Genomic DNA, 16,696 nt, shown 5'->3' on the forward strand with positions numbered 1-16,696 from the left:
GAACACACAGAGGCTCACAGCTAATACCAATAATTGGTAAAGATGGATATCAAGTGGATCTCTCATGTACTGCTATTTGGAATATAAATTTTGTTCAACCTCCTGAGAAATGTGTTTGGTTTTATCTACTAAAGCTGAGTATTTACATACTCTGTGATACAGAATTTTCAAGAAAGTGTTCCTTACCTTGGGCAGGTTATGTAGATTATGATTAGGAAGAGACACAAGAGAGCTCCTGTCTTTCTGATAGTGTGTTTTGTGAAAATTAATCTAGCTATAACTATGAATCATGCCCTTTTTTGTATGAATATAGTTAAATAAAAATATTTTAGTCAAATTAATTGCAAAATTAAAACTTCCAGATTGCCGAAAGTAATGAAATGGTGACATTTCAGTTGTTACAACCAAAAAAGGATGCATCAGTTATGAGAATTTTGATAAACTGAAACCTAGGCTATTTTGCATTTTAGAAGTGCATGTTACTCAGTGTTTTGTTGTTTCTTATGAAAAGTGCCAGCGCTATGTGAGTAAATACATTTGCCACTACTTCAGATGATTCTGCGTATTATTCCAGGTTTGAACCTGGTTTTGTTTTATTAAACCATTTCCTGGAATCTTGATTAATTATGTATTAAGATGATTTTTTAAACTGGTGACATACCGTAAATAGTATTGTTGCTGGTATTGCCTCTTTTCCTCCATGTAGAATGTAAGCTTCCTAATGACAGTTTTCTGTCTCATGTTTTTGTTCATCGCTTTATCCTCAGCTTCTAAATTAGTTCTTAAATATATAGTAAGCTCTTGGTGAATAAACCTTGAATGAATAAATGATACTTTTTTTTATGTCAGGGGACATGCCACTTATTCAGGATTTCTAGCTGAGGATGGCAAGCCTCTTTATCTTATTCATTCTTACATCTCTAGAGTCCAGTAACATACCTGTTATACAGTAGTGCCTCCAGTAAGTAATTGTCAAATGAATAAAATAAACTGGAATGGTTCCATGGAGAACCATTTATGGGCCATGAGTTAACCCTGTTTTAGAGATTGACTGGGTTGACATAGCATGAACAAGATGTGGATGCAGGCATTACCATCATGGATGCAGGGGGAAGCAAGAAGAGTGGCCTGAATGGAGCATGCAGTGCCAGTTAAGGAGCGGTAGGACATGGAGCTATTTAAGGAGTATGGGAGCAAATTGTGGGGGGATTTGGAATAATAATATTTATTGAGCTTGTGTATTGTGTGCAATTTTTAAATGCTCTACATGGATTAACCTACTTAAAACCCCTGCGGTTTAGAAAGATTGATACCAATATTATCCTCATGCTATATATAGGAAACTGAGGCCCGAAGCAATGGACTTGCTCAAGGTTTAAATGCTCTACATGGATTAACCTACTTAAAACCCCTGCAGTTTAGAAAGATTGATACCAATATTATCCTCATGCTATAGATAGGAAACTGAGGCCCAAAGCAATGGACTTGCTCAAGGTTGCACAGGTGCTGAAGATACATCTGCAACTCGAGCATTATAATTTATAAGCCTCCATTCCCAACTATTATGATAAAATTCTAGGCAAGGTACTTTGAACATACCAGTGGTAGGTCTTAAGAGCACAGAAGGTTCTTGGGTAGATACTCCTGTTTGTGAATATCTTAGTTGGTTAAATATTTTTATAGCCAAAAAAAGTGAGACTTCTTATATTCTCTCTAATTTCTGGGTTTAGATATCGTTTCTTATTTGCCCCATCTTCTTCCCTTTTGTATCCTTGTTTTCTCCTTTAAAAAATTGTGCAAACTAGAATATTTAGACTCCCAGTCATGCATTGCTCGTTCTTGTCTTTGGTGTTTTTGGTGTTTTTATTGTTATTTTTGGTACAAATGCCTATCAGAGCCAGGAATCTGAAGTAAGGAGTGATTGGGCAAGTTATAGGATAGCAGGAAGTACAGGTACTGTTTTAACCTAGAGAACACATTTAGTCTAAAGGAGTCCCAGTTCATTAACTTTAAAATATTTTGTGATTTAAACAAAACATGCTGACACCTCAGTTACACTGATTGAACTGTGACTTCTGGTTTATACATTCTCTCCCCACCCTCTCTGCAATACCTTGGATCTTCAATATTAGTTTTCCAAATACAGCTTTGTCTGATATATTCAGCAGGTATATAATCTTTGTAAGTTATTCCTGGCTATGTCTTTTTGTGATTTCTTCCATCTCTAAACATCTTCTGAATTTACTGTGTCGTAAACTTTGCTGAAGGTACTTACAGAGATTTAAGTACCGTAATCCAAGAACGTAGGGTTTTGGTTATCCAAACGGATAGAAGAATGATGTTTAGAGGATATAGAAGATGATTATCATGTCCTTTAAAATATCACTAGAGCATCAAGTGTCTCATCTGTGCTTCTGACTGGCTCAGGTGAGCACATAGTATCAGATTGCCTGTTACCAGGCCAGATGCTTTACATATGTTATCCGATGTAATCATTAACATATTTCTTTAACAGAGCTGGCATACCAGTTTTATAGATAGGGAATCTGAGATGCAGGGAGAATAAGTAACTTACTCAAAGTCCCATAGTTAATAAGTGAAATTTTTTAAAATGTGTGAGCTGATACATGATTTTTAAAAGATACTTTCATGATGACCACTGTCTTTTAGAAATGCATTATTCTGGTATTCTCTCGTTTACATATTGAAACATTGCACCCTGTTTTTCAGTGTATAGTCTTTGCTATGACTTCTGGCCAGATGTGGAACCATATCCGTGGACCTCCATATGCTCATAAAAACCCACACAATGGACAAGTGGTAAGTGTAATTTATAAGCATGAATATTCTGAAGTTTAATCCAGCTTAATTTAGGAATAAGAAATTATGTTTAGTATTTAGTAGGAAAAGATTCTGTCAGTCAAAATATATATTCTTTCTCATTTACTACCTGTGTCACCTATATACACATGTGCATACACACACACACACAATATTACTTTTTTTAGGATGAGGGCTGCTTTGGTGTTGATTTAAAAAATTAATATCTACCTTATCAAATATACATGCATTCACTATTTTTTCAAGTTTATCTGCTGCTATGGCGATAATATGTAACCCCACTGGAGGAAATCGGAACAGTTTATAGCCAATGTCCCTCCCATCCATGGTAAATTTAATTTTCTTCAGAAGGGATTAAGACATTATTAAGAACCCAGGTGGTCATTGTATTAGAATGTTAGGAACTCTTTGCCACAGAATTAAAAGTTAAATTGATATGTTGTTACATTAGTAGCAGAGTTCACGTTAGTAACTGCCACCGAATTCATATAACTGTGTTTGTTGCCTTCTCTTTACATTTGGTGAATAGGAAATACTGTGATAAATCAACATAGAAACATACTGTCTTTGAAACAGTATTAGGGTGGTGAAGATGAACAGTTTTTCGTTTTTTCCCTAACCTTTTCTGCTTTTTCTTTTGGAAAAGATACATATTTTGAGAATAATATAATGGCATGGCTTCTTGTACCCATCACTAGACTTTTTCAGCTCTCATAACTATTCTTGTTTCATCTTTCTTTCTGTCCACCTGCTAATAATAAAATAATTATTATTACTATATAATAATCAATTTGGTCCCATATTTTTGGGAACATTTTGAGATTTCTGTAGTGGAAGACAAGGATATGGAGTTAAAGCTAGCCTCTTTGAATAATTGGTTGCCATAATAAGTTAGACATAGTTTTTGCTATATTTATATGTTTTTGAAATCTGGCATTATTTAGAAGAGTAATTTCAGAAAGTCTTCAATATTTAAAATTCAGTTATACAAAGAAAAATAATTGGAAGCAATTTTAGAGCAATAAATTATTCCCTTACCTTTAATTTTTCACACAAATGCTGGCTTCCCAACAAGACCCTTACTGACGACACTATTTAAAGTTAGCCCTTTCCTCTCTTCCTCCTCCCTGGTCCCTATACTCTGTCTCCCTCTCCTGTTTTATTTTTTCTCCACAGTACTTGTCACCTTACAATATGCTACATAATTTACTGAATGTGTTATTTTGTCCATTTGCCTTTTGCCATGACCTCAGTAATATATAAGCTTCTGAAAGAATGGATTTTATCAGTTTTCGTCACTGATATATTTCTGTTACATAAAGAAGGGCCTGATGCAAAGATTTGATCGCTATTGTGTTAATGACACTTAACATTGTAAATTTAGGAAATCTTATACATTTTTGTTACTGCCTTTTAATATTCTTCTAAGAGTATTCTTTAGGTATAAAACATATTAAGGCATTACTTTTCATTATTGTTTATGGTTTGTTAAAGTATATGAAAAATTATTCGTCATTCTTATGAAATGTTTTAACATATTGTATTCTTTTTTTTGGGAGGGTGTCAGACTTTTTTTTTCTTTGGTTGTTAGAACTTTTATTTTAGGTTAGGCGATACCTGTGCAGGTTAGTTACATTGGTATATTGCATAATACTAAGGATTGGGGTATGAATGATCTTGTCACCGAAGTACTGAGTATAGTACCAAATAGGTAGTTTTTCAGCCCTTTCCTCCTCTACCCTCTAATAGCCTGCAGTGTCTGTTCCCATCTTTGTGTCCATGTGTATCCAATGTTTAGCTCCTACTTTTGAGAACATGCAGTACTTGATTTTCTTTTTCTGTTAATTTGCTTAGGATAATGGCCTCCAGCTGCATCCATATTGCTGCAAAGGACATGAGTTCATTCTTTTTTATGGCTGTGTAGTATTCCATGTTGTATATGTACTGCATTTTCTTTATCCACACTGTGGATGGACACCTCAGTTGCTTCCATATCTTTGGTATTGAGAATAATGCTGCAATGAACATACAAGTGCATGTGTCTTTTTTGTAGAACAATTTATTTTCCTTTGGGTATATACCAGCAATGGATCGCTGGGTCGAACAATAGTTCTATCTTAAGTTCTTTGAGACATCTTCATGTTGTTTTCCATTATAATTGTACTAATTTACATTCCCACCAGCAGTGCATGTGTTCCGTTTTCTACACAGCCTTGCCAGCATCTATTATGTTTTGACTTTTAAAAAACAGCCATTCTGACTGGTGTGAAATGATATCTCATTGTGGTTTTAATTTGCATTTCTCTGATGATTAGAAATTAAATGTATATAATTAAATTATTAGAAATTAAATGTATGATGTGTGGAGCATCTTTGCATATATTTGTTGCCCGCTTATCTGTCTTCTTTTCAGAAGTGTCTGTTCATGTCTTTGCCTGCTTTTTAATGGGGTTATTTATTTTCTGATTGTTGATTTAAGTTGCTTATAGATTCTGGATATTAGACCTTTGTCAGGTACATAGTTTGTAAATGTTTTCTCCTATTCTGTAGGGTGTCTTTTTAGTCTGTTGATAGTTTCTTTTGCTGTGCCAAAGCCTTTTAGTTTAATTAGGTCCCACTTGTCTATTTTTTATTTTGTTTAGATTGCTTTTGAGGTCTTATCCATAAATGCTTTGCCAAGGCCAGTGTCCAGAATGGTATTTCCTGGGTTGTTCCAGGGGACATTTGGTAGTGTCTGGATACATTTTAGATTGTCTCAACTTTCAGGGCAACTACCGACTACTGGCAGTTAGTGGTAGAGGCCAGGAATGCTGCTAAACACCTAAAATACAAAGGACAGCCTCCTATACCCAATTAAAAAAATCATCCAGCTTCAAATATCAGAGTACTGAAAGTGAGAAGCCTAGAGAAACTTAGATGTAATTTTGACTTCCTGCATATTTTGTAGCCAAGAAAACTAATCCATCTAGCATATAACCCCAAAGAATGATTTTCTTTTTCTGCAAAAAGGAGAAAATTTGAAAAACTGAAATAGCTAGAGCTTAGGATCATGCTGACCTACATTTAATGTTTAGGATGGTTGTATATATTGAAAGTCATTAGTAAATATGATTGGTTTGTAAATGTTTATTTTTTTAATTTTTTAAAATTTTATTTTATAGAGTTAGAGTCTCACTCTGTCACCTTGGTGCAGTGGTACGATCATAGCTCACCGCAGCCTTGAACTCCTGGCTCAAGTGATCCTCCTGCCTCAGTGCCCTAAGTACCTCGGACACTGTGCCTGGCCTTTGTTTTTCCCTAAGAAATAGGGTCTCACTGTGTTGTCCAGGGTGGTCTTGAACTCCTGGACTCAAGCAGTTCTCCTGCGTTGGCCTCCCTGAGTTCTTGGATTGCAGGCCTGAGCCACTGTGCCCATCTGTAAATGGGTTTTCTTTTACTATGTGTTAGTAACTATGATTTAATCTGTGACATTTTATATGCTTAAAAAGAGATTTTGATAAGAGAAAGTAAAGACTCTGGCTCACAGAGACATTTTTATGCCTTTGTCCTGAAGTGTGCAGGCAAAGAGAAACAGAAAGATACTTATTCTCTCTGTTCTTCTTCTGTAAAATGAGTTGAATTCTGCTTTTCTTAGTTTGTAGTTTTTGGTAGATAAAATATGATAATAAATACAGGGCTGAGAATGGCTCTGTCCATGCCTATATCAGCACAAACCTGGTAGATAGCAGTGCCATAAGGCAAAGAGGGAAGCTGGTGTCAGACAGAGCCAGGTCCTATGACACATAGCTTCCAGGGCCAAGCCAGCAGTAGGCTTAGTGCAGGGGCAGGAAAGGTGGGGAGTAGTAAGATAGGCAGACGCTGGAGGCACCAAGAAGGGTGCCATGGGTGGGAGGAACAGAAAGAGAAAGAGAAAGACAAAGACATCCACTGGTTGGAGAGGCCTCGTCTGCATAAGCACTTTTAAAAGTTGAAAACACGCTTGTCTTATTTTGAAGTCCTTTCAGAACAGATCCAAAGACAGTGATTTAAGTGAAAGAAGTTCATATTGGAGGTTAAGGAAACATGGGAGAAGAGAGGGAAACTGAGTCTAGGAAGGAAAGCAGTCAAAAAACATGTTTATCTAGTCAGTATTGTGAGCCACTGAAGCTTAATTCTGCTATGGGATCTCTGGGAGCCTGTGTAGAGCATGTATGTCAACTTTCCTACTACAGTGGTAAGGGAGCTGAGGTATATGTATGCCAGATCTCATCAGCCATTTGCTGAGTGCTATTCTCTTGGCAAAGTTATTACTTCTCCAGCACTGGTGGACTTTGTCTGTCAAAGAAAGCCATCCAGTCAAAGAAATGCAGGTGCTGGTGGTGGAAGTCAGGCTGGAACACACTAAGGCATTAAGGGCAAAGAAATATGGGCGGTATACTACTCATAGACTGTATTTACTACAATTTATATTAGTTTATTTTTTTTTAGTAGATTCCAAAGGAGAGGAAAAACATAATGAAAAAACCACGCTGGGTATTGGTTTTATTTCAAGATATGCCCTGGAAAAAAAGCAACAAATAAAAGTCTCATCAATTAAATATAGTTTTATTTTTAAGCCAGTATCATATGTCTTGTAAACAATCCTTCAGAATAAAGTAGAAAAATGTATGCATATTTAAGAACATCTATCTCTATAGGAAATTTTGTCTTCATTTCACATTTTAACAAGTCTTTTTAAAAATTTTAAATTGATGGAGTACATGCGCAGGTTGTTACAAGAGTATATTGTGTGATGCTGAGGACTGGGCATTACTGAGGCCATCACACAGATAGGAAGTTTTTCAGCTTTTGGCCTCCTTCCCTCACTCCCTCTTTTTGGAGTCCCTAGCATCTGTTGTTCTAATGTATATGTTCTTATGCACCCAAGGTTTAGCTCCCACTTGTGAGAACATAAAATATTTGGTTTTCTGTTTCTGTGTGAATTTGCACCTCTAGCTGCATTCATGTTGATTGGGAGGACATGATTTTATTGTGCTGCATAGTATTCCTTGGTGTATATGTACCATATTTTCTTTATTTAATTCACCGTGGATGAGGACCTCGGTTGATTTAATGTCTTTGCTATTGTGAATAACGCTACAGTGAACATACAAGTACATGTGTCTTTTTGGTAGAACTGTTTATTTTCTTTTATGTATATACCCAGTAACGAGATTGCTAGGTAGAATGGCAGTTCTAATTTTAGTTCCTTGAAAAATCTCCAAAGTACTTTCCACAGTGGCTGAACTAATTTACATTCCCAGCAGTGGTGTATAAGCATTCCCTTTTCTCCACAGCCTTGGAAGCATCTTTTTTTTTTTTTTTTTGACTTTTCTTTAATAGCCATTCTGACTTGTGGGAAATGGTGTCTCATTGTAGTTTTGATTTGTGTTTCTCTGATGATTAGTGTTGATGAGCATTTTTTCATGTTTATTGACCACTTGCATGTTTTCTTTTGATACGTATCAGTTCATATCCTTTGCCCACTTTTTAATGGGGTTATTTTTTACTTAAGTTTTTTAAGTTCCTTATAGATTCTGGATATTAGTCCTTTATCAGATACATAGTTTGTATTTTCTCCTGTTGTGTAGGTTGTCAGTTTACTTAATTGATAGTTCCTTTTACTGTGTAGAAGCTCTTCAGTATAATTAGGTTCCACTTGTCAATTTTTGTTTTATTTGCAATTGCTTTTGAAGACTTAGTCATAAAATGTTTGCCTATGCCATTGTCCAAAAGGATATTTCTTAGGTTTTCATCTAGGGTTTTTATAGTTTTAGGTATTTTTAAGTCTTTAATCCATCTTGAGTTAATTTTGTATATATGGAAAGCTAGGGATCAAGTTTCATTCTTTTGCATATGGCTAGCCAGTTGCTCCAGCACCATTTACTGAATAGGTGTTTATTCCCCATTGTTTGTGTAGACTTTGTCAAAGATCAGGTGGTTGTAGATGTGTAACTTTACTTCTGGGTTGTCTATTGTGTTCCATTGGTCTGCATGTCTGTTTTTGTACCAATACCATGCTGTTTTGGTTACTGTTGCTTTGTAGTATAGTTTGATGTTGGGTAATATCCCTCCAGCTTTGTTATTTTTGCTTAGGATTACCTTGGCTATTTGTTCTCTGTTTGGGTTCCATATGAATTTTAGAATAGCTTTTTTTTTTCTAGTTCTGTGAAAAATCATGATAAATTGAGAGGAATAGTACTGAACCTGTAGATTGCTTTGGGCAGAATGGCGATTTTAATGATAGTGAGCCTTCCAATCCATGAGCATGGGTTGGTTTTCCGTTTATTTGTGTCATCTATGATTTCTTTCAGCAGTGTTTTGTAGTTGTCCTTATAGAGATCTTTCACCTCTTTGGTTACATGTATGCCTAGGTAATTTGTGTGTGTGTGTGTGTGTGTGTATGTTTGTGGCAGTTGTGAATAAGAATGTGTTCTTGATTTGGTTCTCGCCTTGAACGTTATTGGTGTTTTAGAAATGCTACTAATTTTCGTAGATTGATTTTGTATCCTGAAACTTTACTGAAATCGTTTGTAAGGCCTTTTGGTAGAGTATTTAGGGTTTTCTAGATACAGAATCATATAGTCTGCAAAGAGAGATACTTTGACTTATTCTTTTCCTATTTGGATGTCTTCTGTTTCTTTTTCTTGCCTTGTTGCTCTCATGAAGACTTCCAGTACTATGCTGAATAGGAGTAGAGAGTGGACATCCTTGTCTTGTTCCACTTCTCAGGGAGAATGGTTCCAGCTTTTGCCTCCTGATGAGTATGATGTTGCCTGTGGGTTTGTCATAGATGGCTCTTACTATTTTGAAGTATATTCCTTTGATGCGTTTGAGGATTTTTATCATGAACAGATGCTGGACATTATTGAAAGCTTTTTCTGTGCCTATTGTGATGATATGGTTTTGTTTTTAATTATGTTTATGTGGTGTATTACATTTATTGATTTGTGTATGTTGAACCAACTTGGCATCCCAGAAATGAAACCTCCTTGATTATAGTGAATTAAACCTTTGAATGTGCTGTTGGATTCAGTTTGCTATAATAATATTTTGTTGAGGATTTTTACATCTATGTTCCTTAGTGATATTGGTGTATAAATTTTTGTTGTTGTGTCTTTGCCAGGTTTTGATATCGGTGCTGCTGGCTACATAGAATGTGTTAGGGAGGATTCCTTCATCCTTGATTTTTTTTTTTTTTTTTTGGAATAGTTTCAGTAAAATTGATGTCAGCTCTTCTTTATTATCCATCTTGAATTCATCTGAGGATTCCATCCTCCTTTTTTTTTTGGAATAGTTTCAGTAGGATTGGTACCAGTTCTTCTTTATATATTTTGTGGAATTCATCTGAATACATCTGGTCCAGGGCTTTTTTTGGTTAGTAGGTTTTTTATTACTGATTCAATTTCAGAAGTCAGTATTTGTCTGTTTAGGGTTTCAGTTTCTTCCTGATTCAGTCTTGGAAGAGTGTATGTTTCCAGGAATTCATCCATTTACTCTAGATTTTCTAGTTTTTGTGCAACAAGGCATTAATATAGTGCCAAGTATCTTTTTTATTTCTGTGGCATCAGTTGTAATGTCACCTTTGTCATTTCCGATTGTGCTTATTTGGATCTTTTCTCTTTTTTTTTTTCTTTATTAGCCAGTAGTCTTTCGATCTTGTTTATCCTTTCAAAGAACCAACTTTTGGTTTCATTGATTCTTTATATGAATTTCTGGGCTTCAATTTCATTCAATTATGCTCTGATTTTAGTTATTTATTTTTGTCTGCTACCTTTTGGGCTAGTTTTTTCTTGTTTTTCTGATTTCTCTAGCTTTGATGTTAGACTGTTGAGATTTTTGTCTTCTTGATCTAGGTATTTAACACTATAAACATTTCTCTTAATATTGCTTTTACTGTATCCCAAAGATTTTGGTATGTTGTATCTTTGCTGTCATTTGATTCAAAGAATTTTTTGTTTTCTGTCTTAATTTGCTATTTACCCAAAAATCATTCAGGAGCAAGTTGTTTAGTTACTATGTAATTTTGTGTTTTTGAGATTTCCTCTTGATATTAATTTCTGTTTTTATTCCACTGTGATCTGAGAATATGCTTGGTATGATTTTGATTGTTTTGAATTTATTAAGATTTACTTTGTGACCAAGGATGTGATTGATCTTCGAGTATGTTTCATGTGCAGATGAGAAGAATGTTTATGCTGCAGTTGTTGTGTGGAGTATTCTGTAGATGTCAGTTAGGTCCATTGCATTGAATTTAAGTTCAGAATTTCTTTGTTAATTTTCTGCCTCAGTTATCTGTCTAATGCTGTGAGTGGGGTCTCGACATTCCCCACTATTATTGTGTGCCTGTCCAAGTCTTTTTGTAAGTCTAGAATTTTTTTATGAATGTTTTATGAATCTGGGTGCTCTAATTTTGGATTCATATATATTTAAGATACTTAAGTCTTCTGGATGAATCGAACTCTTTATCATTATGTAATTACCTTCTTTGTCCTTTTTTAACTGTTGTTGTTTTAAAGTCACTTTTATCTCGTATAAGTACAGCCTCTGCTCTGTTTGGTTTTTCATTTGAGTGTTAGATCGTTTTCCATTACTTTGAGCCTATGAGTATTGTTACATGTGAAATGGATCTATTGGAGATGGAACATATTTTAATGCAGTTTTCCACTGTGTGTCTATTAAGTGGAGCATTTAGGCTGTTTACATTCAACGTTAATATTGATATGTGAAGTTTTCTTCCTATCGTGGTGGTGTTAGCTGGTTAACTTTTAGTCTTGATTGTGTACTTGCTTTATAGGGTCTCTGGGCCATGTGCTTATGTGTGTTTCTGTGGTGGCAGCTGTTGTTCTTTTGTTTCCATGTCTAGAACTTTCTTTTTTTTTCTTTCTTAGCTCTTGTAAGGCCAGTCTTGTGGTAATGAGTTCTCTTAGTGATTGATTCTCTGGGAAAGGCGTTATTTTTTCACTTACCAGCTTAGTTTGGCATGAGATGCAATTCTTGATTGGAATTTTGTTTCTTTAAGAATTCTAAAAGTAGGCCCCACTCTCTTCTGGCTTCTATGTTTTCTGATAGGAAGTACTATGTTAGCCTGATGAGGTTCCCTTCAGAGGTGATATGACCCTTTTCTCTAGCTGCGTTTAAGATTTTTTCTTTTGCATTGACCTTGGAAAGGCTGATGACTATTTGCCTTGGGGACGGTCAACTTGTGTAGTTTCTTGCAGGGAATCTCTGCATTTCTTGTATTTGCACTTTCATTTCTCTAGCGAGATTGGGGAAATATTTGTGGGTTATATCCTCAAATATGTTTTCCATGTTTTCTGCTTTCTCTTAAGAATGCACAATGAATCATAGATTTGGTTGTTTTACACAATCTCTTATTTCTCAGAGGCTTTGTTCATTTCTTAAAATTATTTTTTCTTTATTTTTATCTGACTGGGTTGATTTGAAGGAGTGATCTTCAGGCTGTGAAATTGTTTCTTCTGCTTGATCTAGTCTATTGTTAAAGACTTCCAACTGTAATTTGAAATTCCTATGGTGGATTTCTCAATTCCAGAAGTTTAGTTTGTTTCTTTCTTACTATATCTTTGTTGTATTTCAAATTTTGGATTGCTTTTCTGACTTCCTTGGATTGGAGTTCAGCTTCCTCTTGGATCTCATTGAACTTCTTTGCCATCCAGGTTCTGAATTTATATCTTTAATTTCAGACATTTCATCCTGGTTAGGATCGATTGTTAGGGAGCTAGTGCAATCCTTTGGACATTACAAAACACTGACTTTTTCAATTCTTGTACTTCCTGCACTGATTCCTTCTCAGAAGGAACTGGTGCTTCTTTTTCTTTTTGAATTTGCTGTTGTTTTGTTGGGGCTTTTTGTTTTTATATTCTTTTTTCCTTGAAGGTTTGACTGTGGTATATGGTGTGTATAGTCAGCTGGCTTCGTTTCTGAGTACTTTCATATGGCCAAGACTTTGTATGGTTTCTTTGGTTGTAAATAGGTTCCTGTGGTGGGTTTCACAGGCTCTGAGTGTTGAAGCAATGTGGTTTTGTTTGGTGGTGTAATTCCGAATGCAGTCCACCAGCTGATACTTAAGAGATAAGGGCCTGAAAATAGGATCTTAGTCGTGCTTTCCACTTTTGTATTTCACTGCATTCACCGTAGTGCTCTGGGGAGGGAAGGTGGGGGCCATATATGACTGCCTCTCTGGTTTCTGAGATTTGGTGGTAACCCATTCAACTACTGGTGCCTTTCCAACGTTTACCTTGCCCCAGGGGTGGGTGGGGGGCAGGCTCTAATGGGCTGTGCTTCTGCCTCCTGTAGAGCAGTCCAGGAGAGTCACAACTCCTTGGGAACCCACTGTTCCTCTGTATTTGCCAGAGTCAGAGCGAGTTGTGGAGTGTGTTCACTGGTGGTCTGGTGACGCAGTAGAGGAAGGGCAGAGGATCCCGACCAGGGCAGTGGCACCGTGTGTACAACTGGTATATTTTCAGCCTGGCAGCCCAACAGGCTTGAGTTCTCCTGACCTGGTGGGTCTCCCGCCAGTGTCTGCACCAGGAGCAGGCCCAACCGGCTAAGCTTGTCGTAAGCCTTCTGCACCTAGATCACTGTTCTAGGCATTTGATGCCTTGGGACTCCCTGGGGAAGAAGCTGCAGCTGGCTGTCAGGCTGCGTTCCTCCCGGACTGGTCTTATGAAAGGAGGGATGCCCAGCTCTGATGTCAGCACATGAGCCCATGCCACAGTCTTCTCTGTGTTCTGAGATTGAGGGCTGCTTCCCCACTCAAGCTAAGGCCACAGATCTGCAGCTTGGTATCCCTGGGTGGTGTGGTCAAGTCCTGGGGAATTGGGACCACATCCAGGGGTTTGTTCTCTAGCCCCTGGATGTAAAGCAGCAGCTGTGCTGCAGGAGAGCAGACTGCTCCTAGACCTCCAGCAAAACACTCAGATGGGGCAATGGAGGCTGTGCTGTGGGCACACTTCTGCAAGATCATTCAGGCAGGCAGGCTTAGGAGGGGCCACGGGGTTACATGGATCAGATGCACCCCAGTCCTGTGGCAATGGTGGCCCTGCTCTCTTGCAGCCTAGCAGACAGCAGCAGCTACAGCCACTCAGTACAGCATGGCACACCTCGGGGCGTGAACACCTTTGGTCACATTTTGCTGCAGCTGCACTGTGTAGTGAAACATTGGGGGGTGCATGCAAGTTTGAGCTGTGCTTCTGCCTATTCTCTGAGTGGCTTCCCTGCCAGTTCAGAGGTCTTTGGGGGTCTTGGGAAACCTGTAGCTGGGATCCCAGAGGTATGTGGTGGGAGTGTGGTGCCGAAATTCCTTCACTCACCGCTTCCTCAGGTCTGGTTCAGTACAGGAGGCCGGTCTTAGTGCCCAGCGACTCTGCGTGGCTTCCTGGCTTCCTCCCTCTTTAATCACAGTGTCCATCTCTTCTCTATTGACTTGATGCTTTCTCACAAAATCTTTATTCAGAGTGTGATGGTTTATTTGATATTTTGGTTCCTCTTGGTGGACAGTTCCCGGCTGTTTCTAGACATCTTGAAGATTTTAAAAATTCTTAAACAGTTGGATAGATAATTTGTTCCCTTAACAGAAAGTTTATTATTGATGCTGTGTCAACAGGGCCTGTGTTTTGAATTGTATTTTTCAAAAGTGGTATTCACTGCAGTCCTCTGGGCTATTTATTTCTACTACACATTGACCTTAACATCAACAGTGTACACTTGGGGGAAACACTGTTTAGAATGGCACATAGTTTGTGGAAGTCAACAGAATCAATATATAACAGACCTATATGAGCTCTGAAATTCTGATTCTATCTTTAATAGCTTAATTTTCCAACTGCATTGAGCAAATTGGGCCTGACAAGCTTAATAAAAGACAGGAGTATTTTGTTGGGTATTCATTTAGTTCTTAGGTTTTTTTTTGAAAAATTAGTGGTATTTGTAAGGCTAGTGACTCTGCTCACATTTTCATATATTAATTGTGAAATCAAACATGTCTAGGAAAACCTGAAGATATTGACAAAAGTGTTTCTTCATTGAGCTTAAATGTAAATGAATACAGAGAATATAAAGAAAATTAATAGTGCAGGCAGTGTGATGCTGTGCTGCTTTGCAAGTTTATTTGTTTGTCACTATTAAGATGCTATGTAATGGCACAAGTCAAGTACTAATGGTCCACTTAACAGCATGAAAATCAACACAAAAGCAGTCATTATTGTGTAGCTAAAGGGAAACTATACAAACATATGGTTACATAGGACATAAAAACAATTTTTGTTGTTAAAAAAGCAATAATCTTTAACAATATGCATTTAATGAAATAAAGGTTATGCGTAGGCTGTAACTCCCACCGTGAACAAATGCGTTATTTTCAAGATTTGGATTTTAGCTACTGCTTGAGGATTGGTATGGGTTTGACAGATATAGTCCAAAAATTTTCACTGCATTATAATTCAGCTGTGAGTAAAACTAAGCGTTATATTCTGCATGCACATGCAGAACATTTTATTGCAAAATGACCTGCTGATTTAGTCTAAAATTTATCATCGAGGCATTTTTTTTTTTCTATTTCTTAGGCAGCCATATTGTACTTTATCCAACTTTCTTCACTTTCATGCCTCAGGGATTTTGCACATGCTAGGTCTTTGAGAGTCATTAAGGATGCTATCATCCCATTTTTTAAAAAACTTAAAAATCATATAGACTGATTTAAACATAATTATTATATTTTCAACAGAAATATTTACAAAGGGCATTCAGTAGCTTTATTACAGTCTTCATACCACCAGCAAAGAGAATGTTAACATTATCCTGAAATTTTTAAACAAAAAAACCCAGCTGGCCGGGCGTGGTGGCTCAAGCCTGTAATCCCAGCACTTTAGGAGGCTGAGTTTGGCGGATCACAAGGTCAGGAGATCGAGACCATCCTGGCTAACACAGTGAAACCCCGTCTCTACTAAAAATACAAAAAATTAGCCGGGCGTGGTGGCAGGCGCCTGTAGTCCGGTCCCAGCTACTCGGGAGGCTGAGGCAGGAGAATGGCCTGAACCCGGGAGGCGGAGCTTGCAGTGAGCCGAGATCGTGCCACTGCACTGCAGCCTGGGTGACAGAGCAAGACTCCGTCTCAAAAAAAAAAAACAAAAAACAAAAAACAAAAAACAAAGTGGTAAGACAAGGGTAATTGACATACATTAAGGATATACAGAAATCTTGATGTTAGTATTTGGAATTGAGATTCTTCCCTCTTATTTATTTATGCCTTTATTTTTCCATCTGATTAACATATTTGTTAGGTACTCTGTTTCCAGTAGTAGTACAGATACATCATGCAGCTCATCATCTAGTGGGGATACATAATATGATATCGGTTAGCCTCAAGTCTCAGTCTTCAGAGCCTCACTTCTTATTGAGTTACATGATATTTGAGGCTGGAATTGTTTTAGAATTTTGCCTCAGCACCATGGTCATTTTATGGCTGTGACACTGCCTCTGATGTCTTTCAAACTCTGCCTTAATCTTTATATTCCTTTTTATTTTTTCATATTTGTGTCTGTCTAGTTAGCTTTGGTAGAACTCCATCTTTAGCATCTGTTGTTGCCGCTCATTCCTTCTTTCCACCTGGTTTTAATTTTTAGTGTCACCATTTAAACTACATGCATTCTTGATCCTAACGTCTGACTGAATCTTGATTGCCAGCCCAGACTGCTCTTACACTTCCCTTCAACTGTTGCTGCCTATCTATGATCCTGCCAATTAATTACAATGAAGAACCTTGTGATTTGTACCCTTACTTCATGACGAAGCACTTCACACGTGGCAGATACTAAAT

The 16,696-nt window shown here is 37.2% G+C and overlaps 1 protein-coding gene across 5 annotated transcripts in view; it reads left to right on the forward strand.

Annotated features, from left to right (window-relative positions):
- Nucleotides 1-16,696, forward strand: part of TUSC3 (tumor suppressor candidate 3) — a 296,633-nt gene that overhangs the window by 125,971 nt on the left and 153,966 nt on the right. For all 5 annotated transcript variants that reach the window (XM_055349641.2, XM_055349639.2, XM_019032657.4 and 2 more), the window contains exon 6: nucleotides 2,731-2,820. In XM_055349641.2, the coding sequence (XP_055205616.1) occupies nucleotides 2,731-2,820 (90 nt within the window). The remainder of the gene's footprint in view (nucleotides 1-2,730; nucleotides 2,821-16,696) is intronic.

Source organism: Gorilla gorilla, chromosome 7 (assembly GCF_029281585.2).
Source record: "Gorilla gorilla gorilla isolate KB3781 chromosome 7, NHGRI_mGorGor1-v2.1_pri, whole genome shotgun sequence".
In the NCBI taxonomy this organism is placed as follows: domain Eukaryota; kingdom Metazoa; phylum Chordata; class Mammalia; order Primates; family Hominidae; genus Gorilla; species Gorilla gorilla.